Source organism: Littorina saxatilis, linkage group LG2 (assembly GCF_037325665.1).
Source record: "Littorina saxatilis isolate snail1 linkage group LG2, US_GU_Lsax_2.0, whole genome shotgun sequence".
NCBI classification, from domain to species: Eukaryota; Metazoa; Mollusca; class Gastropoda; order Littorinimorpha; family Littorinidae; genus Littorina; species Littorina saxatilis.
In genome coordinates, this window is record NC_090246.1 from 70,350,167 (window position 1) to 70,374,744 (window position 24,578).

The 24,578-nt window shown below is 41.3% G+C and overlaps 1 protein-coding gene and 1 long non-coding RNA gene across 2 annotated transcripts in view; both read left to right on the forward strand.

Annotated features, from left to right (window-relative positions):
- Positions 1-24,578, forward strand: part of LOC138959624 (uncharacterized) — a 345,659-nt gene that overhangs the window by 152,312 nt on the left and 168,769 nt on the right. The window lies entirely within an intron of this gene.
- LOC138959619 (acetylcholine receptor subunit alpha-type acr-16-like) overlaps positions 12,729-24,578 on the forward strand; it is a 24,301-nt gene continuing 12,451 nt past the window's right edge. The window contains exons 1-3 of the mRNA XM_070331180.1: positions 12,729-12,918; positions 21,969-22,078; positions 24,261-24,578. The exon at positions 24,261-24,578 is cut by the window's right edge and continues 134 nt beyond it. Coding sequence (XP_070187281.1) covers positions 12,736-12,918; positions 21,969-22,078; positions 24,261-24,578 — 611 coding nt within the window. The 5' untranslated portion in view covers positions 12,729-12,735. The remainder of the gene's footprint in view (positions 12,919-21,968; positions 22,079-24,260) is intronic.

Sequence of the window (24,578 nt, forward strand, 5' to 3'; positions counted from 1 at the left end):
GTTCGACACTGATTTCACTAAAGAGTGAAGCATTGAATTGAGCCAGTGAGGAGAAAGTAGTGCCAAAGTGGGCCTTTTTGCTTTGGATATGATTGTACTGCGGTTGTAGCTCCTCTTTTGTTGAGTTTTGCACTGTGTTGGCTCGAACATTGTAATCTGCGCAGCACTTACGCCGCCACATGTCAAGAGGGAGGAATCCTGCTTGGTGGTATACAATGGCCTGCTTTGAATGCCTTGGGTGTCCGAGGGCAAGCCGAAGGGCACGACACTCCGCTGACTGTAGCTTATCAAGCCATTTTCGAGCCGACGAGAAGTAGGCCTCCTGTCCATATGATAGTCTTGATCTTATAAGAGCTCTGGTGATGTTTGTTAGAATAACTGGGCACTTTGCCCATGGTTGGGCAGCCAGTATTTTAAGAAGGTTGATGGTCTTATTTGCTTTGCTTAAGAGATACTTTAAGTGAGCAGTCCATAGTCCATTTGAGGTGAAAAGTACGCCCAGATATTTCACCTGCTGACTGGGTGAGACAACAGATTTATCTAGTGAGAACTGTATCTTTTCTCGATCTTCCAGTTTTCGGTTTGTAAAGACAACGAATACAGTTTTCTCGGCAGAGAGAGTGAAGCCATTCTCCCGCATATAGTTCGCAATGTTATCTATAGCTGTTTGCCACTCTTTAGAGAATTTGTGTTCTGTTTTATAGGTTTTGTTTTGATACTCTTTGCATAAAGCGTCAGTTCGGCTCCATGTGTTTTAATTGTCGATATGTCATGCAGCATAATGCTAAAAAGCAGTGGTGCTATTACTGAGCCCTGTGGCACTCCCATGTCAACTTTGCGAGTGGATGATTTGGCACCTTTATAATCAGTTTGAAAGGATCTGTTCAGTAGAAAGCTTTTTATGTATTGAAACATATTACCACTGATGCCTAATTGCTTCAATTTGAACAACAATCGTTGGTGCCATACTGTATCGTAGGCATTTTTATTTAACATGCTGGAAGTCTGGCCTGATTCCCTCAGCTTGGAAAGAGGTTGTTGTGATCCCCATTTTAAGGCCTGGAAAACCAAGAGCTGACCCTTCCAACTGGCGCCCTATATCTCTGACCTCCCATCTGAGCAAAATCTATGAAAGAATACTAAAATCCAGACTAGAAGATGAAATGGAAAGAAAAAAGGTAATACCCCTGTGCCAAGCCGGTTTCCGTCGAGGCAGGGGTGTCTCGGATCATATTGTAAAACTGTCCTCCAAAATTAAGAAAGCTCTCTCACACATACAGACAGACAAAAGCCGCTAGAAAAAGCGGACAAACACTCAAGTCCTTAATGGCTAAAAACCGTAGGACTTTTAATATTAATGTTACTACATCTCAAGTTATTCCACGTCAAAGAAACTGGCAGATGAAGTTGGTACCTCGGTACAACTAAAATGAATAGAGCTTTAAGTCACTTCGCGTTGATGCGTGCTAGGAAGTGGTGAGGGCTCAAAGTACATGTATACTGGAAGGGTCACGTCAGGGCTGGCTCCAACTGGGGATTTGTTCGAGAATCGGTCTACTTCCAAATGTAGATTGGGTGAATGGGTGAGTGGGGGGTGGGGTGGGGGAGGGGGGGGTAGTATGTTTGGAGGAACTAAGAAGGCAATGATTGCCTGCCCTTTTAAGTGGCCCAGAACCAACTTAGTCAAGATAAACGCAAATCAGTGTCGGTGAAATAAAGTATTGCTTAAAAAGGGAAGCATTGCAGTCTCGCGAGGTGGTTGGGCGAAAGGGGTGAAGGGTAGAAAGAGGCGTGATGAGAGAGAGAGAGAGAGAGAGAGAGAGAGAGAGAGAGAGAGAGAGAGAGAGAGAGAGAGAGAGAGAGAGAGAGAGAAACAGACAGACAGACAGACATAAAAAGAGAGAGTGAGAGAGAGATAGAGAGAGAGAAAGAGAGAGAGAAAGAGAGAGATGGTGATGATGATGGCACTTTATTTTTCAAGGATAGAGGTTTAAGGCGACGCCTTTTCTTACAACCGGTCCTTACTTCCAATACAAATGTCTAATAAATGATAAACAAGTGAAGTAACATGACAGACAAACAAAGTAAACGAACGAACCAGCAAACAATCGACAAGTAAGCAAACAAGCAAATAAACATAAAAAACAAAATGACAAAGTAAGCAACATACAAATCAAAAGCAAAACATGCAACATATTAATTGAGGTTACACATGTAAAGAGAGAGAGAGAGAGAGAGAGAGAGAGAGAGAGAGAGAGAGAGAGAGAGAGAGAGAGAGAGGGAGGGAGAGAGAGAGAGAGAGAGAGAGAGAGAGAGAGAGAGAGAGAGAGAGAGAGAGAGAGAGAGAGAGAGAGAGAGAGAGAGAGAGAGAAAGAGAAAGATCAAATCAAATCAAATCAAATCACATTTTATTTTACGAGGGTTATGGCATAAGCAATATAAACGAGCTTCTATTCAACCAGCCGTCGCCCAGAGAGGGACTACTCTAATCTTATATACATATATAGGTGAAAACGTGAAGGCTTGTTTTGGTTATTTTTTCCATATATGTTTATATATGTATAGGTTACAACACGAGTGGTTTTTTATATGGCTTGTATTTCAGCCAAGATCCAGCGGATGAATATCATCGGGAGACACGAGCCTCTGGCGAGTGTCTCTCGATTGATATTCCCGCTGGGTCTTGACTGAAATACAAGCCATATAAAAAACCACGAGTGTTGTAATCTGTATATCCCATTCTACCATCAAACACAAAGTGTAGACTACTAGCGGCACTGTTGCGATCTGTGCAGGGTAAAACTGTTGCCAGCGAGACTTAGCCCTTTTGCAACCTTAAACTAAGTGACCGTCGCTGAAAAAATAAAACGAATGAGTGCATCGATAAGTACGCGGTAACACTACTTTCAGACCATTTAAAAGCTTTAAGTAAAGGTTCATAAGTTGCAAGAAAGTAATGAAGTCGAATAGAAATTAATTTAGTTGAAGCGCACAATTCTTTTGTTTTGCGTTTCAGGTCGGCAGAACGGGCGAAACGGGTTTGGGACCCAATTGGCTTACTCGATTCAGAATTGATTCCACGTTGTTTTTCTCGAACGTGTGTAATTAGGCTTATTGACAGAGAAGCAAATCTTAGGGAACAAATATGTAGGTTTAGATTTAACCATTTGCTCCCTATTTGAAATGTATCTACGTGATAAACTGTTTTGCGAGTGTGTTTGCATGGATGAACTTAAACTGGTATGGGTGAGAGGAAAACGCGACCGACACGTCTGTCACCGCCGATTGATTGCATTTTGAAGGAATATGACTGGATTACGGAAAAATATGTGGACTTACTGCAGAGCCAGGCAAAAGAGTAGACTTGCTCGCAAAACACGTGAAACAGCCGATGTTTGATAGCTGAAGGCGCACACCGGCAAAACACACTACCGACAGATTCTCAAAAGTCGTCTGCTAACGATGCAAGGGGAGGGTACTCGTGTTTTTGTTTTGGTTCGCTAGCATCTGGTTATCTTGTAAGTTGAATGTTCGTTTTTTTCGACCTGCATTGCTTTCATAATGAAAGAAACTTTTGCTTATTGCATCTCATACATCAGATCAGTTCTGAGATTCATTTTTGCGTGCAACTGATATGGTTTTCTGAGCCGTGCAATGCGATTTTAGAACTTCATACAAATGTGTCACATTGTTCGGCGCGAGGTCAAAGGTCGGGAGGAAAGTAGTCCTTTGCCCAAATCGGAATCTGCACTATCATATATTTTTTGGAGTCCATGATGTATTTATTGAGCTATAAAAATACAACATATATACCCATACTGAAGTAACAGAGACAAAGAAGGGAGGTCATGGGATATATGTTTTTATATATATATATATATATATATATATATTATATACAAACGTAAAACAACTACAAAGGATAAACATAAAAGTAAATTAATAAAAAATAAAAATACAGAAAAACTATTCACAGGACTATATACACGTTGCGTTATGATCAAAATTGGGACATTGCCAGAACATGTTTAATGAAACAATGATGCTATCTGGACAGAATGATATGATCAATATGAAAATAATCAGAACGAAGTCTTCCATCACTGTGACTTTTCGTAATTTGACATTAAATGTAATGAGAGGTGTTTTTTTGAAAGTATTGAGATTCGTTGGGACGAGAGAGAGAGAGAGAGAGAGAGAGAGAGAGAGAGAGAGAGAGAGAGAGAGAGAGAGAGAGAGAGAGAGAGAGAGAGAGAGAGAGAAATAGAGAGACACACAAAGAGAGAGAGAGAGAGAGAGAGAGAGAGAGAGAGAGAGAGAGAGAGAGAGAGTAAGGGAGAGAAATAAAGAGAGAAGGAAGGGGAGGGTATACATTATATTGTGACGGATTCAGTATAAGTCGCTAAAATGTATTCGCAAGAGGGCAAGCGAAAACTGAACATTATCTCATTTTTCTCATGCCACTGCATAAGATATGTGGAGTTTATTGAATTACCGTTGTCAGCGTCTGAAACTGGCTGAGCAATGTTGTGGATATGCAGAATCTCTCGGGATTCCGACGTTCATTTTATTTTTCATTTATGTCTTCGATCCACATTTTGCCGACTTTGTCCACAATTCGGGACAAACAACAAAACAAATCGCGTATAACTCACTCAGTATAACCACACACACAAAAAAACGCATTCGGGCAAACTTGCTAAATAAACAAAAAGAAAACGGAGGAAAAAAGTAAAGAAAGAAAAATAAAGTAATTCCGACAAAAATAAAGCAAGGAAAGTACATAAAATAACATAAAAGCATATAGTTGGAAATCAGTAGAATGATGTTGTACTAGTTTGTACAAGTAACTCTGGAAAAACGCTACCGGTTTTCACGTTTTCAGTTATATTTGCACTGCGGGATTTCAACCGTGTTATGCCTTTGTTATATGAACTATTCTTTTTTTAATACCATTTTTTAATGTTTTTATTTGTATGTATACATGTTAATAACTTGTCTCGAGTTCACCGACATTAAGGGTCATCGACTCACAGTCTAGAACAACATACTCGTTAAAATCAGAACAATTTGTATTTCCAAAGTAAACCATTGTATCAGAACGCTTTTTCGGACAAGTCGGATACTATGACTCAGACAATCAGTAAATTGAACAAATGTTCTCTCAAAAGGTCGACAATGCTTGAGCTGCATTTTAACGAGTTCTCTTTCGGCTTTTGACACGTCCCGAATTAGCATTAAATCCTTTGAGCTTTCCACAGTACTATGTAGGACGGACGTTGGGTAGACTGAGGATGCGACTTACCGCAGATCACGGTGACCTAATTTCTGTGCATAACGGTAGTTCTACTGGGCTCCACCTCAGAATGAGCGAGTCAATACATTTCGGTCTACGGTAGGCTAGACTTGCCCTCTCGAAGATACGTGCGGGTGTGTATGATTAGACGTATCAAAGTTGGTACCAGCTGAGCTGATAGGTGCGTGAGAGAAACAAAGACATACAGCTCACATAGGTACGGGGAAAGACTTCAGAGGGTAAAGCCTATAACCTTTGATAAGTACTTACAACTATATGAAAAAGACAAGCGATAGAACGAGAGAGATAAAAAGAGAGAGAGCCAGCCAGCCAGCCAGACAGACAGACAGACATAATCGGAGAGATAGAGAAACATGGTGAAAGAGAGAGAGAGAGAGAGAGAGAGAGAGAGAGAGAGAGAGAGAGAGACAGAGACAGAGACAGAGACAGAGAGAGACAGATAGAGAGACAGAGATAGAGAGAGAGAGAAAAAGAGAGAGAGACAGAGAGAGAGACAGATAGAGAGACAGAGAGAGATAGAGAGACAGAGAGAGATAGAGAGAGAGACAGAGAGAGAGACAGAGAGAGAGACAGAGAGAGAGAGAGAGAGAGAGAGAGAGAGAGAGAGAGAGAGAGAGAGAGAGAGAGAGAGAGAGAGAGAGAGAGAGAGAGAGAGAGAGAGAGAGGGGAGGGAAGAAAGAGGTAGAGAAAGAGAGAGTAGGAGATAGAGAGACCGAGGGAGGGTTGGGGGAGAGGGGTCCTTTTTCTCAGTAATCAACTTCGTTAAAACATATTTTTTTCGTGGCTTTGTAAATTTGTATTTGAAAATAAAACACTGTTTAAACCAATCAACTTGAATGTTCTGCCATCTCGTCCTCAATCGCTGCTGTTGTTGCTCCATTTCAGAAAAGAAAAGTCTACAAAGAGTGTGGCGGGGTTTAAAAAGTCATGATAGTCTCTGTGTCTGTGTATAGTTAACTTAGAGAAACGAAATAAATACTGTGATTAATAGTTACACATGCTGCAATATTTTGCAAATGGCACAATCGTTAAACAAACAAACACAAAATAAAAACAATGAAATAAAAACATTACACACTATTCAAAACGGGCAATTGTATGTATTCCAACATTTGCCGGTCAGCAACAGAAATATATTCGAGTGCTATACTCTTCCAAACAATAGGCAATTGTTGTTGCGTCGCATGTCGCTGATGTGAAAATGTTTCTCAAATTGAAAAGTAAACGGATAGCCATTTTGCCGTGTTATTTTAGAGACGATAGAGTACATACAACCTCACCATCCCTACCCTATGAACAATTCAAAAGGCTTGTATTTGATTTTGATTACATTACAATTGAAAATGTGCATTGTTAGCCCATTGTTCGTCAGAAATATATGTATGCCCTTTTGTTTCCATTCTCGAGATACGAACGTGCATTTGGCCGGGGTATAGGACATTTTGATATTTTATTTCCAAAATACTCTTCTGCCTTTTGTTAATGTTGAGTTTGTAACACGAGGAGAAATGTTTCTTGCGCATGGATATTTTACGGAATTAATTGTTCGCAAGGACGGGCCTTGGTGCGTGTGTGTGTGGTGTGTGCGTGTGTGTGTGCAGGGGCGGACGAGGGGGGGGGGGGGGTTCTGGGGTTTCCGGAACCCCCCCCCCCAGCCAAAAAAAAAATATTTGTTTGTGTTTTTTGGGGTTGAGTTTCAATTTTTGGGGTATTAATCAGTGACTTCTTCTTCTTCTTCTTCTGCGTTCGTGGGCTGAAACTCCCACGTACACTCGTGTTTTTTGCACGAGTGGAATTTTACGTGTATGACCGTTTTTTACCCCGCCATTTAGGCAGCCATACGCCGTTTTCGGAGGAAGCTTGCTGGGTATTTTCGTGTTTCTATAACCCACCGAACTCTGACATGGATTACAGGATCTTATCTGTGCGCACTTGGTCTTGTGCTTGCGTGTACACACGGGGGTGTTCGGACACAGAGGAGAGTCTGCACACAAAGTTGACTCTGAGAAATAAATCTCTCGCCGAACGTGGGGACGAACTCACGCTGACAGCGGCCAACTGGATAAATCCAGCGCGCTACCGACTGAGCTACATCCCCGCCCTTCTCAGTGACAAAATCTGCTGCCTGAAACTGGTAATGACCATCCTCAGAATGCACCAGATTGCACCATTTTGCATCCTTTTTTCAAAATTTTCCGGGGGGGCATGCCCCCGGACCCCCCTAGCAAGCTAGAACCCCCCCCCCCCCCCCCATAAAATGAACTGATCCGCCCCTGGTGTGTGTGTGTGTGTGTGTGTGTGTGTGTGTGTGTGTGTGTGTGTGTGTGTGTGTGTGTGTGTGTGTTTAGTGTTAGTGTGACAGACACACAGACATACACACACAAAGAAACAGTCAGACAGACAGACCGACAGAGACAATTAAAGAAAGAAAGACAGACAGACAGACAGACAAACAGCCAGACACACAGTCATTCAATCAATCAAGCAATCAATCAATATGAAGCTTATATAGCGCGTATTCCGTGGGTACAGTTCTAAGCGCTTGTCGAAGAGTTGTCAACACAGGACTAACAAAGAAACTAACATCTACAGACGGACACGAACCCTATCACACACTAGCAAACCCTGATAAACATACAACAAACAATAATGTACACATCAATAGCTAGGTCCAAACAAAATAATATTAAACACAAACAAAATACCTCTCACAGAGCACCGCACAAGAATGTCTTTTGGGGCACAGTCAGACAGACAGACAGACAGACAGACAGATTCACAGATTCACAGACTGACAGACTGACAGACAGAGATATACGGAGAGAGGATTGTGATGAACGTTCTGCGCAGGGGTGTCTTTTTTCTTGTGAGAAATGAGAGCATTTCTTAGAATTCTAGGATATCATGCAAACGGTCAGTGCAAAATGGTCATTGTCCTGGCGAACAAAGGTCTAAATGCGATAGCTATCTGATTTATCTGTATTTGTAGAAATTGACAATACCCAAAGGCTCATAACAACATTTAAATGCACGCCCGTGATGCAAGTGCCGTTTTGCGCTTTTGCTGATGCGAGGTAAATTCAAGTAATTTATTGTCTGGGAGTCATTTTCCCACTACTGATTATTCCTCCTCTCTACTTAACTCACAGCTTGCTCCAAGGCAGAAGTTTTCCTGAGGGAATTGAACGCTTTGTGTGTTTTTACATTTACTTCTTCTCCTTCCTTGCCATCCTTTTTCATCAATATCCCCACCTCCCATTGTTTTTCCATTCAATTTTTCCTATTTGTCTTTTTTTACTATTTTGATATTGCAAATCTTAGGGATGGGAAGCGGGTACGTGTTCTTTAACACTTTCTATCCCACCTATGTTGACCAAGTTTTTTTTTTAGCCGAGACTAGCTGTGCTGCAGCAGGTCACTCAGAATTGTAGTGTAACCGAGTGCCGAAACACCACAATCACCTTTGGAGGCGAAGTCCAATCAAACAGGATTGAGAATGTTAGAGCTTATTTCTAAGCCCTATAAAAACTGTTATGCATTCGCAAAGGAATCCATGAACATACAGAGAGACAAAAGCCGCCAGACCCCATCACAAACAGAACTCTACAATCCACAGGTGTTGCCTACTTCTAAAGCGAACAACTCTGCAGAGTCTGCTGTGAAGGGCGACGGTAGTCTCCCTGTCACAGTAGTAACTGTGTAATAACTGTGTATCTACACACTGGAATGCAGGCGTTAGATGGACGTTACAGGAAGCGACTAAAGCTAACAGTCTGATCGGATATATCCGTACCTGGTCAGATAGAGCCATATGAGTGGGTACGGATATATCCTACCAGGGAGACAATGAGTTGAGGGACGCTTCAAATCTGTACAAGAACTTGGCCAGTATTATCTTGCACAGTTTTTATTGGTTCGATGTGCCTTTGCGCATTTTCGGCAAAACGCGGCCTAATTCGCGAAATGGGCAGCGTTTTGCCGATTACGCGAAATGGGCAAAAATGTTGCCGATTCCGCGAATTAGGCAATTCCGTGAATTCGGCACGACATATGTGACCGTCCACGACGGTATGAGTCGCATGTCACCTTTGCATGATTTTCATATTTTTACATTTTCCTAAAGAGTTTTGTATGCTCTATCCAGTGGTGAAAACCGTTTTAGAAAAGAGCAAAAACTGTTTGAGTTATAAGCATGTGACTAAGGTGACCCTCACACTGTTACCAGACACTCCCCGGACTTATATTAAGCCTAGCGCAGAACCGCGCGAGGTGACATGCGACTCATTTCGTGGTGGAGGGTCACATATACACATTTAGATAGTTTAATATTATGTTTGATATGGCGTAACATTTCTAGATCGTGGAACATTTGCAAGAATACTGTTAACACCCATTCTTTTTTCACTTTTGTAAGACTACCTCGTTCTGGATAATTCCGCATATTCCTTTTCCTTTGGCATTTTTATTGCAATAAGATATCTCCATTTATTCCCTGCCAAAAAGCTCAAAGAAGGAAAGCTTGTGAAGAGTTTTATTGCCCATTTGTCTTGTCAGAGATGCAGTCTGGCCCATCTGCTAGCCTTATTTGATTCTCGTTCCAATTTGCATGGAAGCCATTTCAAGAGTTGTGGAGGGTGGACTTTAATAGGTATTCGATTTTCCTCTCGAATTCATTCTCTCCTATTACCTGGCTGGGTAAGATATGAGCTCACGTTATATTTTTGTGCCTGTCTTGTTCTCCTTTTTCGGTGTTTCTGTCTGTCTGTCTGTCTGTCTCTCTATCTCTCTATCTCTATCTCTCTCTCCTTCTCTCTCTCTCTCTCTCTCTCTTTCTCTCTCTCTCTCTCTCTCTTTCTCTCTCTCTCTCTCTCTCTCTCTCTCTTTCTCTCTCTCTCTCTCTCTCTCTTCTCTCTCTCTCTCTCTCTCTCTCTCTCTCTCTCTCTCTCTCTCTCTCTCTCTCTCTCTCTCTCTCTCTCTCTCTCTCTCTCTCTCTCTCTCTCTCTCTCTCTCTCTCTCTCTCTCTCTCTCTCTCTCTCTTTTGTATTGCTTATGCCACAACCCTCGTAACATAACATTTGATTTGATTCGATTTGATGTTAATTGATCTTTCTCTCTATTTTGTCTCTATCTCTCTTAAACACACAGGAAATTAGTTCTTGGGATCACAGAGCGGACTGGCAACAAGAAGCGTTTTCTTTCTAATCAAGAAAGTTTGAAGACGAGACATGTTACTTCTTTCATTTTGCTCTTCATACCACATTCAAACGGCACAATATCGAACTTTAGACGTGCGAATCAACATGATGTAGTGTCGGAGTAGCTTGAACAGAAAATGTTGAAGCAGGCAGGGTAAATTTTAAAATTCAGTCCTGATCACATTACTCGCAAACTAATTCCAACTTGTTTTTGCACCTCGGATCTTTTCGCCAATTTTGATGTTTTTCCTCGCGTTTCCACGCTTTCGTATTTCCCTTGAACCACCCCCTCCTGCCCCTGCCCCCTTTTACTGTTACACGTTTAAGCCATGCAGTTTGCTTGGGGGTTGTCCTAGTTTTGATAATTGAGTTAGCTGTCTAAAATGACACATGATCTGCTTATCTCTATTACATGCTATTTAGATGCCAATGTTTGGGCGTATTTGGGGCACTGTGCCACACGCTGATCGGATCATCTTGATCGCGGTATACACTTTCACGTTATCAAATACACATGAACGTGACACTGTGAGAAGGATTCACACTTTTTTTGCTGGGTTTTCAACCGCCTGTAGTATCGTTATTTTTATGTCCTACTTTATGTTTGCAGAGATACGGCATTTTGTGTTCATTTTTAGCCAGAGACTTCCCGTGTAGATGATAACGTTTTTATTTTGGAGTTGTAGTGTAGTCAGGCAGCATGCACGTGAAATAATTCGTGAAATAGTAACAAAACAGTTAATAGTTTAGACAAAGTAATGTTGGACAGGTCACGAATCCTGTGCATTCAAAATGGTTTTGAAATTTGATACGTCAATTTCCCAGTGCAATATCAAACGCATGTTCCCGGTCCTGGCGAAAGTGGACAGTGTTGTAAATGAATGCATTATCTTCTAACTGGTTGAAGAAAATCATTTTCAACGATCTAAGGTTTTATCTCCAAAGGATATTTTGATAGCTATGCGAATGCAATCGGAGCCAGTGCACTATTTTTCCCGGGTATAAATTTCATATTAATGACGATGAATTTGTCTTTGTGTGCGACGTAATTGCATAATTATGCCACAAAAAAAGAAGAAAAAAAGGAATTTTAGCTCCAGATCGTAGTTTCTATCGTTTCAATCATGACACGCAAAAACGTTTTGCAGGTGGATCCCAATTAATGCATGGTTTGTATTGTGTGGTGCTAGTGTGACTGATATTGGTTATCAATATTGGTTACTCTGTTGGTGGTTGTTTTGCTTTTCTGTGTCAAGAGGAGCAACTATGCACAACGCTTAAAGGTCGAAAGTAGGTGTCAAAGTGTTAGTGCGGTGTATGTGTGTGTGTGTGTGTGTGTGTGTGTGTGTATGTGTGTGTGTGTGTGTGTGAGTACGTACATGCGTGCCTGTGAGCGTGTGTGTCTGTGTATATGTCTGCTTGTCTGTCTTTATGCCTGTCTGCTGTCTGACTCCGTACCTCCAATCTTCCTGGGCACTCCATCTCTTTCTTTATTTCTCTCTTGCTCTCTGTCTGTCTGTCTATCTCCCTTCCTTCCTTTTTCTCTCTCACACTCTCTCCCTCCCTCTCTCTCTCTCTCTCTCTCTCTCTCTCTCTCTCTCTCTCTCTCTCTCTTCTCTCTCTCTCTCTCTCTCTCTCTCTCTCTCTCTCTCTCTCTCTCTCTCTCTCTCTCTCTGCGTTGTATTTTTCTTTGCCTGTTCGCCATTTATCTTTCGCACATATTTCCACTTCATGTGAGTTTTAAACTTTGAAGACCACGACACCCACTTCTCTTACATCAAGTGTTTTGCCTCGGAGGCGGAAAAATGCATATATTTGTCCAACCCGGTTTCCTGTTATTTTTCCCCCATTTTGTTTCGTTTATATTCTTCTTCAGTTGTTTCTGTTGATGAGCTTCGCGGTCTACTACTGCTGCTGTTATACGTCAAAATGGGTTTCCCTGACTGTCATCGCCTTTTTGGTGGGTTTTTTTCTATCTCTCTGTCTCTGTCTCTCTCTGTCTCCCTCTCTCTCTATCTCTCTGTCTGTCCGTCTGTCTGTCTCTTCTTTTTGTTTATATCTGTCTATGTCTCTGTCTATGTCTCTGTCTACCTGTATGTTTGTCCGTCAATCTGTCTCTATTTCTCACGTACGATTTTTTCTCCTGTTTCTTGTTTTACCTCGTTGGTCCTGCCAGCGTTATTCATCGATCCACAACTCCTATATGTTACAGCTCCAGTGGAGATGTCCCACGAGAAGCGGCTGATCCAGGACCTGATCCGGAACTACAAGGACCTGGGAATCATGGGCAGGCCCGTCAAGGACCAGAACGACACCATCACTATCAAGTACGGCCTCTCCCTCATCCAGATCCTCGACCTGGACGAGCGCAACCAGATCCTCACAACCAACGTCTGGGCCACCTATGTGAGTAAAGGGGAAAAGGGGGGGGGGGGGGTAGTGTTGGGGATGCAGTACCTGCGATGTGAGGCATCTCATGTCAATATAGTACACCTTCTGTTTACATTTAGTCAAGTTTTGACTAAATGTTTTAACATAGAGGGGGGAATCGAGACGAGGGTCGTGGTGTATGTGTGTGTGTGTGTGTGTGTGTGTGTGTGTGTGTGTGTGTGTGTGTGTGTGTGTGTGTGTGTGTGTGTGTGTGTGTAGAGCGATTCAGACTAAACTACTGGGCCGATCTTTATGAAATTTGACATGAGAGTTCCTGGGTATGATATCCCCGGACCTTTTTTTTCTTTTTGTCGATAAATACATTTGGTGACGTCATATCCGGCTTTTTGTAAAAGTTGAGGCGGCACTGTCACACCCTCATTTTTCAATTAAATTGATTGAAATTTTGGCCAAGCAATCTTCGACGAAGGCCGGGGTTTGGTATTGCATTTCAGCTTGGTGGCTTAAAAACTAATGAGTGAGTTTGGTCATTAAAAATCGGAAACTTGTAATTAAAATTATTTTTTTATTAAACGATCCAAAAACAATTTCATCTTATTTTTCTTCATTTTCTGATTCCAAAAACATATACATATGTTATATTGGGATTAAAAACAAGCTCTGAAAATTAAAAATATAAAAATTATGATCAAAATTACATTTCCGAAATCGATTTAAAAACAATTTTTTCTTATTCCTTGTCGGTTCCTGATTCCAAAAACATATAGATATGATATGTTTGGATTAAAAACACGCTCAGAAAGTTAAAACGAAGAGAGGTACAGTAAAGCGTGCTATGAAGCACAGCGCAACCGCTTCCGCGCCAAACAGGCTCGTCACTTTAACTGCCTTTTGCACTAGCGGCGGACTACGTTCAGTTTCATTCTGTGAGTTCCACAGCTTGACTAAATGTAGTAATTTCGCCTTAAGCGACTTGTTTTTTTTACCTCGGTATATAAACTTTAATAAATAGTAACAGTCCGGACTGCGATCGACTGCTAACGTTCGAACATACACACTTACATGCTAACGTTCGAACATACACACTTACATGCTAACGTTCGAACATACACACTTAAATGCTAACGTTCGAACATACACACTTAAATGCTAACGTTCGAACATACACACTTAAATGCTAACGTTCGAACATACACACTTAAATGCTAACGTTCGAACATACACACTTAAATGCTAACGTTCGAACATACACACTTAAATGCTAACGTTCGAACATACACACTTAAATGCTAACGTTCGAACATACACACTTAAATGCTAACGTTCGAACATACACACTTAAATGCTGACGTTCGAACATACACACTTAAATGCTAACGTTCGAACATACACACTTAAATGCTAACGTTCGAACATACACACTTAAATGCTAACGTTCGAACATACACACTTAAATGCTAACGTTCGAACATACCCACTTAAATGCTAACGTTCGAACATACACACTTAAATGCTAACGTTCGAACATACACACTTAAATGCTAACGTTCGAACATACACACTTAAATGCTAACGTTTAAAAATAAAGATAAAAACAAAACAAAACAAGAACGGATATTTTATTTGAACGTTTGGTTATAGACAACATATTTCAATGTTTCGTGTTGTCTATAATGAAACGTTCTGCAAACTTACAGGTGTGTTTATTTTGTATTGTTTTTATTCTTGAGTAAAATGTACCTTAAAAAAAAGAACACCTGCTATGTAAGAACAATTTTGACTGGTCCCAAAGGTGTTTTATCATCATATGTCCCACTGTAAATGAAACACACAATCCGCGAAGCTAGCAGACATTCTGCGTATTGCCTGTAACCGTTAGCCAAAACACAGAATGCCTGACACAAGCAAAACACCATTCTGAAGTTTGCAATTTGCATAACAACATTGACCTGATAATGCATATGCAAAGTATATGTGCACACACACTTCGTTTATTTAGATGTAATCTAACTATTATTGTCGAACATACTCAAGTAAACAAGGATATATCCTTTATACACGTCCTAATTGTAGGGTCAATACTCATTGTATCGGACAGAAAACGGGTCCAAGGGAAAAACGTTGATGTAAATGTTAATGTCCATTTTTTGAACAATGCCCCAAACAACACCGGTTATACTGTTTAGGACCATAACATGTTTATAACGGGCTTTGAGTATTTGCACTAAACTTATAGCTACGTTTGATTCTGATTTGATATTGATTCCGATTACATTTCTTCATAAGATTTAGCTTAAGTTTTGATTGAGGATATGATCGTTACATTAAGTGTTACCTGGAAGTCACTTGTACAGGTCATTTCAAGGTGTGTTGGTTCTTAGTATGGTCACATTTACTCTGTGTTGCCCATACGAACGAGTTTAACGAATCGAGAAAAAGGAAAGCAGTTTTAACGTTGGCTACAGGATTCAAGAGCTACGAAATAATTTATGTTTTTGAAAGTGCCATGGTGTGAAAGGTATGGAGATTTATTATTTCTCTGTGTTGTGCTTGTTTAGACAGCTGCAGTTGGTAGAGCGGTAATGCCGCGGACGTGAACACGCAATCTGTAGTCATTTTGCAGGGATGCAGGTGTATAAGAGAGAAGAGTTTGGGCGTCGGATGGGTGATTCGAAGTGATGGTGTTGTTTTCGTAAAAGCTGATTTGTGACCCTCCCCCACGAAATGAGTCGCATGTCACCTCGCGCGGTTCTGCGTTAGGCTTGATATAAGTCCGGAGAGTGTCTGGTAACATAGTGTGAGGGTCACCTTAGTCACAGGCTTATAACTCAAACATTTTTCGCTCTTTTCTAAAACGGTTTTCACCACTGGATTGACCATAAAAAAACTCTTTAGGAAAATGTAAAAATATGAAAATCTTGCAAAGGTGACATGTGACTCATTGTTATGGAGTGGTATAGCCCTTATTGCGCCAGATGTTATGGTCTCTTATTGCCCGGTTTCTAGACAATCATAAATGCCTCTACACCACTCTATAAGTTTAGTATTTGTTTACAGACTTGAATGTAATCTGAATAGTTGTCCGCTACCGTAGCTTACAAGGCACAAGCACACACTCACTCACACACGCAAAAACCTGGTGTTAAATGGATCTTGACACTGCCAAGACTAATTATTATTGTTTACAAAGCTTTTTACATCACAAAATCATTTCCGGGCTTCGACCAGTACCCTAGGCCGACAACACCGCAAGAAACTCTACAGTCCAAGACGCAGACACCTTTTGGCTCAAACAAAGCAGCTTAACAGGTAAGACGAATAGGTATTCTACTGTACGTTACCCTACTGCCATCTTTCGGCTTTCAAGATGTTGGTATGGCTGTAAGTCCTTCAGACGACTGACAAGGGTGCACCAGTCCTCACGACACCGCAACCATTGCTTGACGTAGTCCTTGATCCTTCCAGTTCGTCTCGGCGGCTAACTGTAGAACCCTGCCAGCTCTCCATGCCATGGTCATGTACACCAAGCCGCAGTTGACTGGTTCAGTTCAGCCTCCGGCGATGAAAACCCCCCAGTTGGAACACTGTAAAGTTTATAGTCCATAAATCAACTTGTCTTTAGTTTCTTTCACTCGCACAATAAAAATACTCACTCGTCCAACATATTAAGCTGCATGAGCCAATATAATTATTTACACGTTAATTCCTGTTTTCTAAAGCCAAGAAAACGTTACGTAAACCCCTCACATGTTTAAGCAGTGTAGCACAATAGCTTAGGCCTACACAATAACATTAAACACAGAAACAGTCACTCTTCTCACATACGACAGCATGACATGAAAATATAACCGGTTTCAAACATACCTCGAAAGAGTGTAAAGCCAACATTTAGTACAGTCGCCGGCCTGGCATGAATATGAAAATGGAAGATATCACGTAGACTGATAGGGAAAGTTCGTCAGTCTTCATCCTTCTTCAGTCAGATACCTAAAACAGGAGCCCGTCTGCTAAAGTGTTACGAAAAACACGAGTCGAGCTTGGCTCCTTGACGGCGACTGATTTTACAAAGTCGTTCTTGCTATGACATTGCCAGTGAGCTGTCGCCTGCATTACTTGCACGTGAAAACCTTGTCAGTTACACAAAGGTTCAACTGCGGTCAACGCGACGGTATGCAGCCTATAGCCCTTTCCAATGTCTGACCATCGCTATAGTCTATTCTATTTACAACAATACACATTACCACAAATACGAGTAAACCGCTTCGTAACATCACCCCCTTTCCTCAAAAGAAAATGAATTGTTGAAAAAACGATGAAATTTTCTGAATCTCGATCAGAGATTATCCAAAAAGTCAAAAGAATTATATACTGGTCATGTTCAGAAGCTGTTTAAAAAAAATATCATGAATGAAACTCGAGTAAGACCCTGGCCTTGCAAGAATATGCCAGTCAACACATCAAATCAAAAATCAAATCAAATCTGAAAATGTTACTGGACAAACAGGACAAACAAAACAATCATTCACACCCGTGTAAGCGCACGTGCCTTGAGATAGAAAACAATACTGCTAAAGAGTCAAACAAACAAACACTATTGGGCGCCATTTGTTATGGAGTGGTATAGCCCTTATTGCGCCAGATGTTATGGTCTCTTATTGCCCGGTTTCTAGACAATCATAAATGCCTCTACACCACTCTATAAGTTTAGTATTTGTTTACAGACTTGAATGTAATCTGAATAGTTGTCCGCTACCGTAGCTTACAAGGCACAAGCACACACTCACTCACACACGCAAAAACCTGGTGTTAAATGGATCTTGACACTGCCAAGACTAATTATTATTGTTTACAAAGCTTTTTACATCACAAAATCATTTCCGGGCTTCGACCAGTACCCTAGGCCGACAACACCGCAAGAAACTCTACAGTCCAAGACGCAGACACCTTTTGGCTCAAACAAAGCAGCTTAACAGGTAAGACGAATAGGTATTCTACTGTACGTTACCCTACTGCCATCTTTCGGCTTTCAAGATGTTGGTATGGCTGTAAGTCCTTCAGACGACTGACAAGGGTGCACCAGTCCTCACGACACCGCAACCATTGCTTGACGTAGTCCTTGATCCTTCCAGTTCGTCTCGGCGGCTAACTGTAGAACCCTGCCAGCTCTCCATGCCATGGTCATGTACACCAAGCCGCAGTTGACTGGTTCAGTTCAGCCTCCGGCGATGAAAACCCCCCAGTTGGAACACTGTAAAGTTTATAGTCCATAAATCAACTTGTCTTTAGTTTCTTTCACTCGCACAATAAAAATACTCACTCGTCCAACATATTAAGCTGCATGAGCCAATATAATTATTTACACGTTAATTCCTGTTTTCTAAAGCCAAGAAAACGTTACGTAAAACCCTCACATGTTTAAGCAGTGTAGCACAATAGCTTAGGCCTACACAATAACATTAAACACAGAAACAGTCACTCTTCTCACATACGACAGCATGACATGAAAATATAACCGGTTTCAAACATACCTCGAAAGAGTGTAAAGCCAACATTTAGTACAGTCGCCGGCCTGGCATGAATATGAAAATGGAAGATATCACGTAGACTGATAGGGAAAGTTCGTCAGTCTTCATCCTTCTTCAGTCAGATACCTAAAACAGGAGCCCGTCTGCTAAAGTGTTACGAAAAACACGAGTCGAGCTTGGCTCCTTGACGGCGACTGATTTTACAAAGTCGTTCTTGCTATGACATTGCCAGTGAGCTGTCGCCTGCATTACTTGCACGTGAAAACCTTGTCAGTTACACAAAGGTTCAACTGCGGTCAACGCGACGGTATGCAGCCTATAGCCCTTTCCAATGTCTGACCATCGCTATAGTCTATTCTATTTACAACAATACACATTACCACAAATACGAGTAAACCGCTTCGTAACACTCATTCCGTGGTGGAGGGTCACATTTCAAAAAAAGCATTTTGAATTTATTTTCAATTCCTATAATGAATATACTTTTGAAGCATATTGTACATTATTCTAAGAAAATTGTGCGACGTTTTCATAAAATATCACAAGGCGCCGAGCAAGTTACACAGTCATAGGATGTTTCTGTATTCACCATTCTTCTTCTTCTTCTTCTGCGTTCATGGGCTGAAACTCCCACGTAAACTCGTTTTTTGTGTGTGTGCATGAGTGGGTTTGTCTGTAGACACCAATTACGCCTATGCAGCAACAACAAATCGAATGCTTTCAAGGCGTTGCAGGCAGTCGAGCTTTCTGTTTTGTTCAGAGTGAATGGCAAGCGCAGGTGAGATGCGTGCACCATTCATGCATCTTGTATGGTCTGTTTAGTCGCACAACTAGTGGTGAATAACCGTGCTATGGGTTATTCATTAATGTTTATGGACCAGTTGTCACAACAAGATTTGCTGATGCATGCTGTCTATTGTAAACCTTCTGGTTTAAAATAAAGACTTGAAAACACTCGTGCATGCGTGCAAACTAGCTAAAATGATGTCGGTTTTGTTTCCGGATCCTGCTTTTGTTAAAACGAATAATATATATTTGAACGCACGCATACACGCACACGCAAGCACGCACGCACACACACACACACACACACACACACACACACACACACACACACACACACACACACACACACACACACACACACACACACACACACGCACCAAACACACACACACACACACACACACGCACGCACGCACACACACACACACACACACACATACACACACACACACACACACACACTCACACACTCACACACACACACACACATGCGCGCTTGCATTCATCAACGCATACATGCTTGAGCGGTGCAATACAACGCTGAAGTTACATTTCTATGTGACGATTGGACACTGTCGGTAGGACATTCAAACAGCTTGCGCTGATCAGCGAAGTGTTATTCGCGAGGAAGTAAACATATTTTGAGAAACAGTACTGCGCATGTGTTATGTAGGCTTATATGCGCGTCATAATCTCAACCTGCAAAGTATGACTTTTCTCTTCCTGCCATTATGTTCATTTCAAGTGTGTATTAATGTTGTAGCAACATTTATTTTGTATGAGGATTTGTAATAGTTACTTTTAACAAGTTTGAACTCGTTTCGACTGTCCTCAATATTAATTGGCACAAATATATTTGTTTTTGTCTGGGAAAGACCGTGTCAGGTTCCTTGCAATGATTGGCATGTTTCGAATTACATACAACAACTTTCACAACATCTATTTCCAAACCCCAGCGTTGTTTGGAGCATGTTGACTGTTGATTTTAGAGCAGCCTAAAGTCAAGCCCTGTCCATATTTTACCCGAAATCCAGTGCAAAGAATGTTTACCTTGTCGGATCAATGTTCAAACCATTTGAGCTTCGAAGCACGTCTGGCTAAACTCCCCGTAAAGAGAGTGGAATTACCATATTCTTCAGGTTCCTCGTGTGTTTTTCCCTAATGGCTTGCCCTGGTAAAACCAGGGATAAGGAAATCTAATGCCTAGACGATGATGTCTGTTATAGCGCAAAAAGCAATGTCCCAATACAATTACGGGAAGCACTCATGAAAAGAAGAACAATAAAACGATGCACTTATAGTATAAATACGATGCACGTCCGAAAAAGAAGAAAAGAAGAAAACATTCTGTCAATACTGTCGTTTTTTTTAAGTGGGTGGAATACTTATTGCACACTCATTCATACAAATGCGATGTACTCAAAGAAAAAAGAAAAACAGAAATAAAACATTTTAAAACGGATGGTATAATTACCGTAACTACCGTATACTTATTTGCAACAATACATACATACTGGCGTAATTTGGTTAAATTGCGCCAACTCGGTCGAAAGAAGACAACGGGAACATTACTAAAATGCGCTTACGCAATAAAGACATTGAAAGTTCACGGCCGGTGGCAAAGAATATGTGATTTATTTGGATTAAAAAAAAGCTTTGCAGTTAATGAGAACTAAACGAAATACAACATTTATTGAACCCATTTGGAATAGTATATGCATGCAAGCGCTTGTTGACGTTATGAATCTAATAAGATGTTGGATCGATGCGTTTTAATGTTTGTAAATGTTTAGACTTGGCGAAAACAGGCAAAACCACGGTGAAACACCCGTGAAAGAGAAGCGGCGGCAGAGATATAGCAATCGAGAAAACGCAGATTGGTTCATTCATTTTGGTTTGAAGAATCATTGTTTGATTGATTTATAATTTGATTATGTGTTTGTTATTTAAATGCAGCTGACAAGATTAAATGCAGACCACACTATTTCATAGTCACAGCAACTTAAAGCAGTCAATCTATTTGGCACTTCGGTCAGTTACACTAGCCTTGGTGAGTTTTAAAGACAAACATAATTCAGAGACCATCTATTGTCGGTAAAACAACAACAACATAAACAACGACCCATACATACGCTCGTACATGTTCAGAAAGAACGAGTATGTCCACTTTTGAGGAACATACTTTTGAGGAATCAATATCTTGTCAACATTTTTAATCAACGAACAAAACGAAAGTTTTGATTTGAATGTTGCGTTTGTATTTCTTCACAACAAAATAATTATGCAACGGAAATGAACTTGAATTTCTATGCATTGACATTTGTGTGAGTTTCTTGCGTCGTCTTTCCCTTTTCAGAGTGTAACCTAGTTAGTTTGAATTATCTGCGAACGTGATCACACGCCCTCGTCATGAAGGAAACATAACTCTGTGCAAGCAATCATGGCGAAGCATGAGAAACGAGCAACAAGAAAACTATTAGTCATCAAGGTGATTTTGCTGGCGATACTGTAGACTATACGGGCTGACGAGGAGTGTCTTTTTGCCTCGTTTCGAGGGAACATTTCCGTCTAAGAATGCTTTTCGGAGCATTGTTATCGCATTCATCTAGAAGCTTGTTTTATCGCCCTACAAGACTTAATCATTCATTGCTTTCAACTGGAAGCTTGCTTTAGTGTTCTATATATTCTATGTTTGTGTATCTGCTGTGTTACGATCTCCCATTCATGAGCCTTTCTATTCTCTTTTTATTTCAGAACTGGAACGACATGCACCTCAACTGGTCAAAAGAAGAATACGGGAACATTACCAAAGTGCGCGTGCGCAATGAAGACATATGGAAACCGGATATCAAACTATACAACTAGTAAGTGTTGTGTACATTGAGTATTTAGTGGTTGGTTAATTATAGCTTGATTTGTGAATTGATCAATGTATTGTCTGTTTGTTTGACTTTTGCCTTTTCGTGTTTGTTTTTCTAGCTGTCAGTTTATCTGTTTTGCTGTTCTTTCTTTCTTTCTTTCTTTCTTTTTTTTTGTTTTTTGGTTTCGTTCTTTCTTTCTTTCGTTTTATTTCCTCATTTTGTTCCCTCTTTTTTGTCTTACTTCTTTGTTTCTTCCTTTGTTTTTTCATTCGTTTCTGTCTTTTATTTTTGGTGTGAATGTGTTACTATAACTGGCCATGTGTCGCTGTTGGACTGTATGTACCATGTAGACGTTCGACCCCTTCAAAATGGTTTCCAAGATAGAGGTCAGAGAGAGAGAGAGATCGAGAGAGAGAGAGAGAGAGAGAGAGAGAGAGAGAGAGAGAGAGAGAGAGAGAGACAGAGAGAAAGAGAGAGAGACAGAGACAGAGAGAGACAGACAGAGAGAAACACACAGAGACAGAGAGACAACCGGCAAGACAGAGACAGAGACAAAGATACGAGAGAGACAGAGACAGAAAAGGAGAATATTATTTTACAAATCTGGGCCACTCGGTAACTTTTTGCAGCTATTTGTCTTCCTCAAGAGCGCATCCCTACCCTGCTGATTCCAAAACGCGTTCACGCTGCAGGGTTAAAGCCCCTGTCTACTATGGCTATGGCCCTGACGTTCCTATCTGTATGCCCATCAGGGCCGGGAGCGTGTTTTTTTTCTTCTTTTTCTTCCTTTTTGTTTTGGTGGAATTGGTCACTGGCAGGCCTGGAAAACCCCGGATTCTGCGTCTGACAGGCAAGAGTTAGCAGTTTGGGATGATGCCGAGCATGCGAATGGTAGATAAGACGGGTTTTGTTTAGACACTAGATGTGGTGTGAGCCTATCGATTTGTGACTTCTTTTTTTTTTTAGAGGGGCTCACAGATTTGGACGTCCTCTTGTCATGAAATTTGCTGTAGGTTAAGCAAATCCGTCGCAATTGGCTTCTGCACACTCGTTGTTTGATAACGAGAAATGCCGGTGACAGGTAGCAATTAGGGAGCAGGTTCTTCATAGACGTTTGGCTTTTTTTTTCAAGCGTCTGTTGTCTTTTCGTGTACTTTCCGGCAAAGCTCTGTGATTCGAAAGCTTTCGGACGATTCCCTTTTGAAAGTTCTTTGACATTTTTGTCATAACACTGCTCAAGCTGGTGTTTCTTAGCGCAAATGTTTAGTTTTTGAGAAACATGTGTCCACCCCCTCAATCTCCCCCGTCCTCCCCCTACTCAATACAACCACGACCGCCAATCCCGTAACCCCTCATTGGCATATCGTACATTGCCTTACTCCGTTGTTTGCTTGCCCTCTTTCTTTCTTTTTTTCTCACTTCCCTTTGTCATTATTTCTTTCTTTTTTCTTTTTTTTCTTTGTTTCTGTATTTTATTTTGTGTTTCTGTGTTTCTTATTTTTACTTTCTTTACACTAAATGATCATGTGCAATAGCATGCGTGTACATAAATGCTTGATTGGCTTTGCAACGCTCTAGCTATGCAACGAAAATAGATGTGTTCATTTCAGCTGAAAATGTATTCCTCGAATGACTTCCATCTTTATGTTCTCTGCCGCGTAAAACCCAACCTACCCTTTCCAGCACCTGACACCAACCCAAAAGAAAAGAAAAACAGAAAAAAAGAAAGAGAGATAACACCAAACAATCATCGTCAGGTGAAACCGAATGAAGCCATGCAGACAACTATAAAACAAAACCTTTAATATTTCATCCCCACCCCCAGTTTTGATAACACACACACACACACACACCCACACACACTCACACACATACACACACACACACACACACACATACACACACACAGGCACACACACAGACACATACACAGACAGACAGACACACACATACACATACACACATACATACACACACACACACACACACACACACACACACACACACAAACCCCACCCCACCCTCAGACCAACTCCACACCAAACCCTCATGCTCTCCCCTCCCACATGCCCTTCATCATTTAACACTTATCTTATTTTCAAATTACTAACACGAAATGAGGCCGGCTACTATTAACCGCACTGGTACTCAGCGTAACCGACCTGCCCGCTCTCTCTGCCCCCAGTGCTGACACACGGCTAGGAGAACTCCGGGACGCTCTCTGCGTGCTCTCCGATAACGGGGACGTCGTCTGGATCCCACAGGCCGTCTTCAAGTCGTCCTGCTCCATCGACATCCGGCACTTCCCCTTCGACGTGCAAACCTGTCACCTCAAGTTCGGCTCCTGGACCTACGACGGTAGCAAGCTGGATCTGCAGTTCGTCTACGGGCCCGCCTTCGAGCTAAACGACTACATCCAAAGCAACGAGTGGGATATCATCTTCTCCAACGCGGAGAGGAACGTGAAGTACTACCCGTGCTGTCCCGAGCCCTATGTGGACCT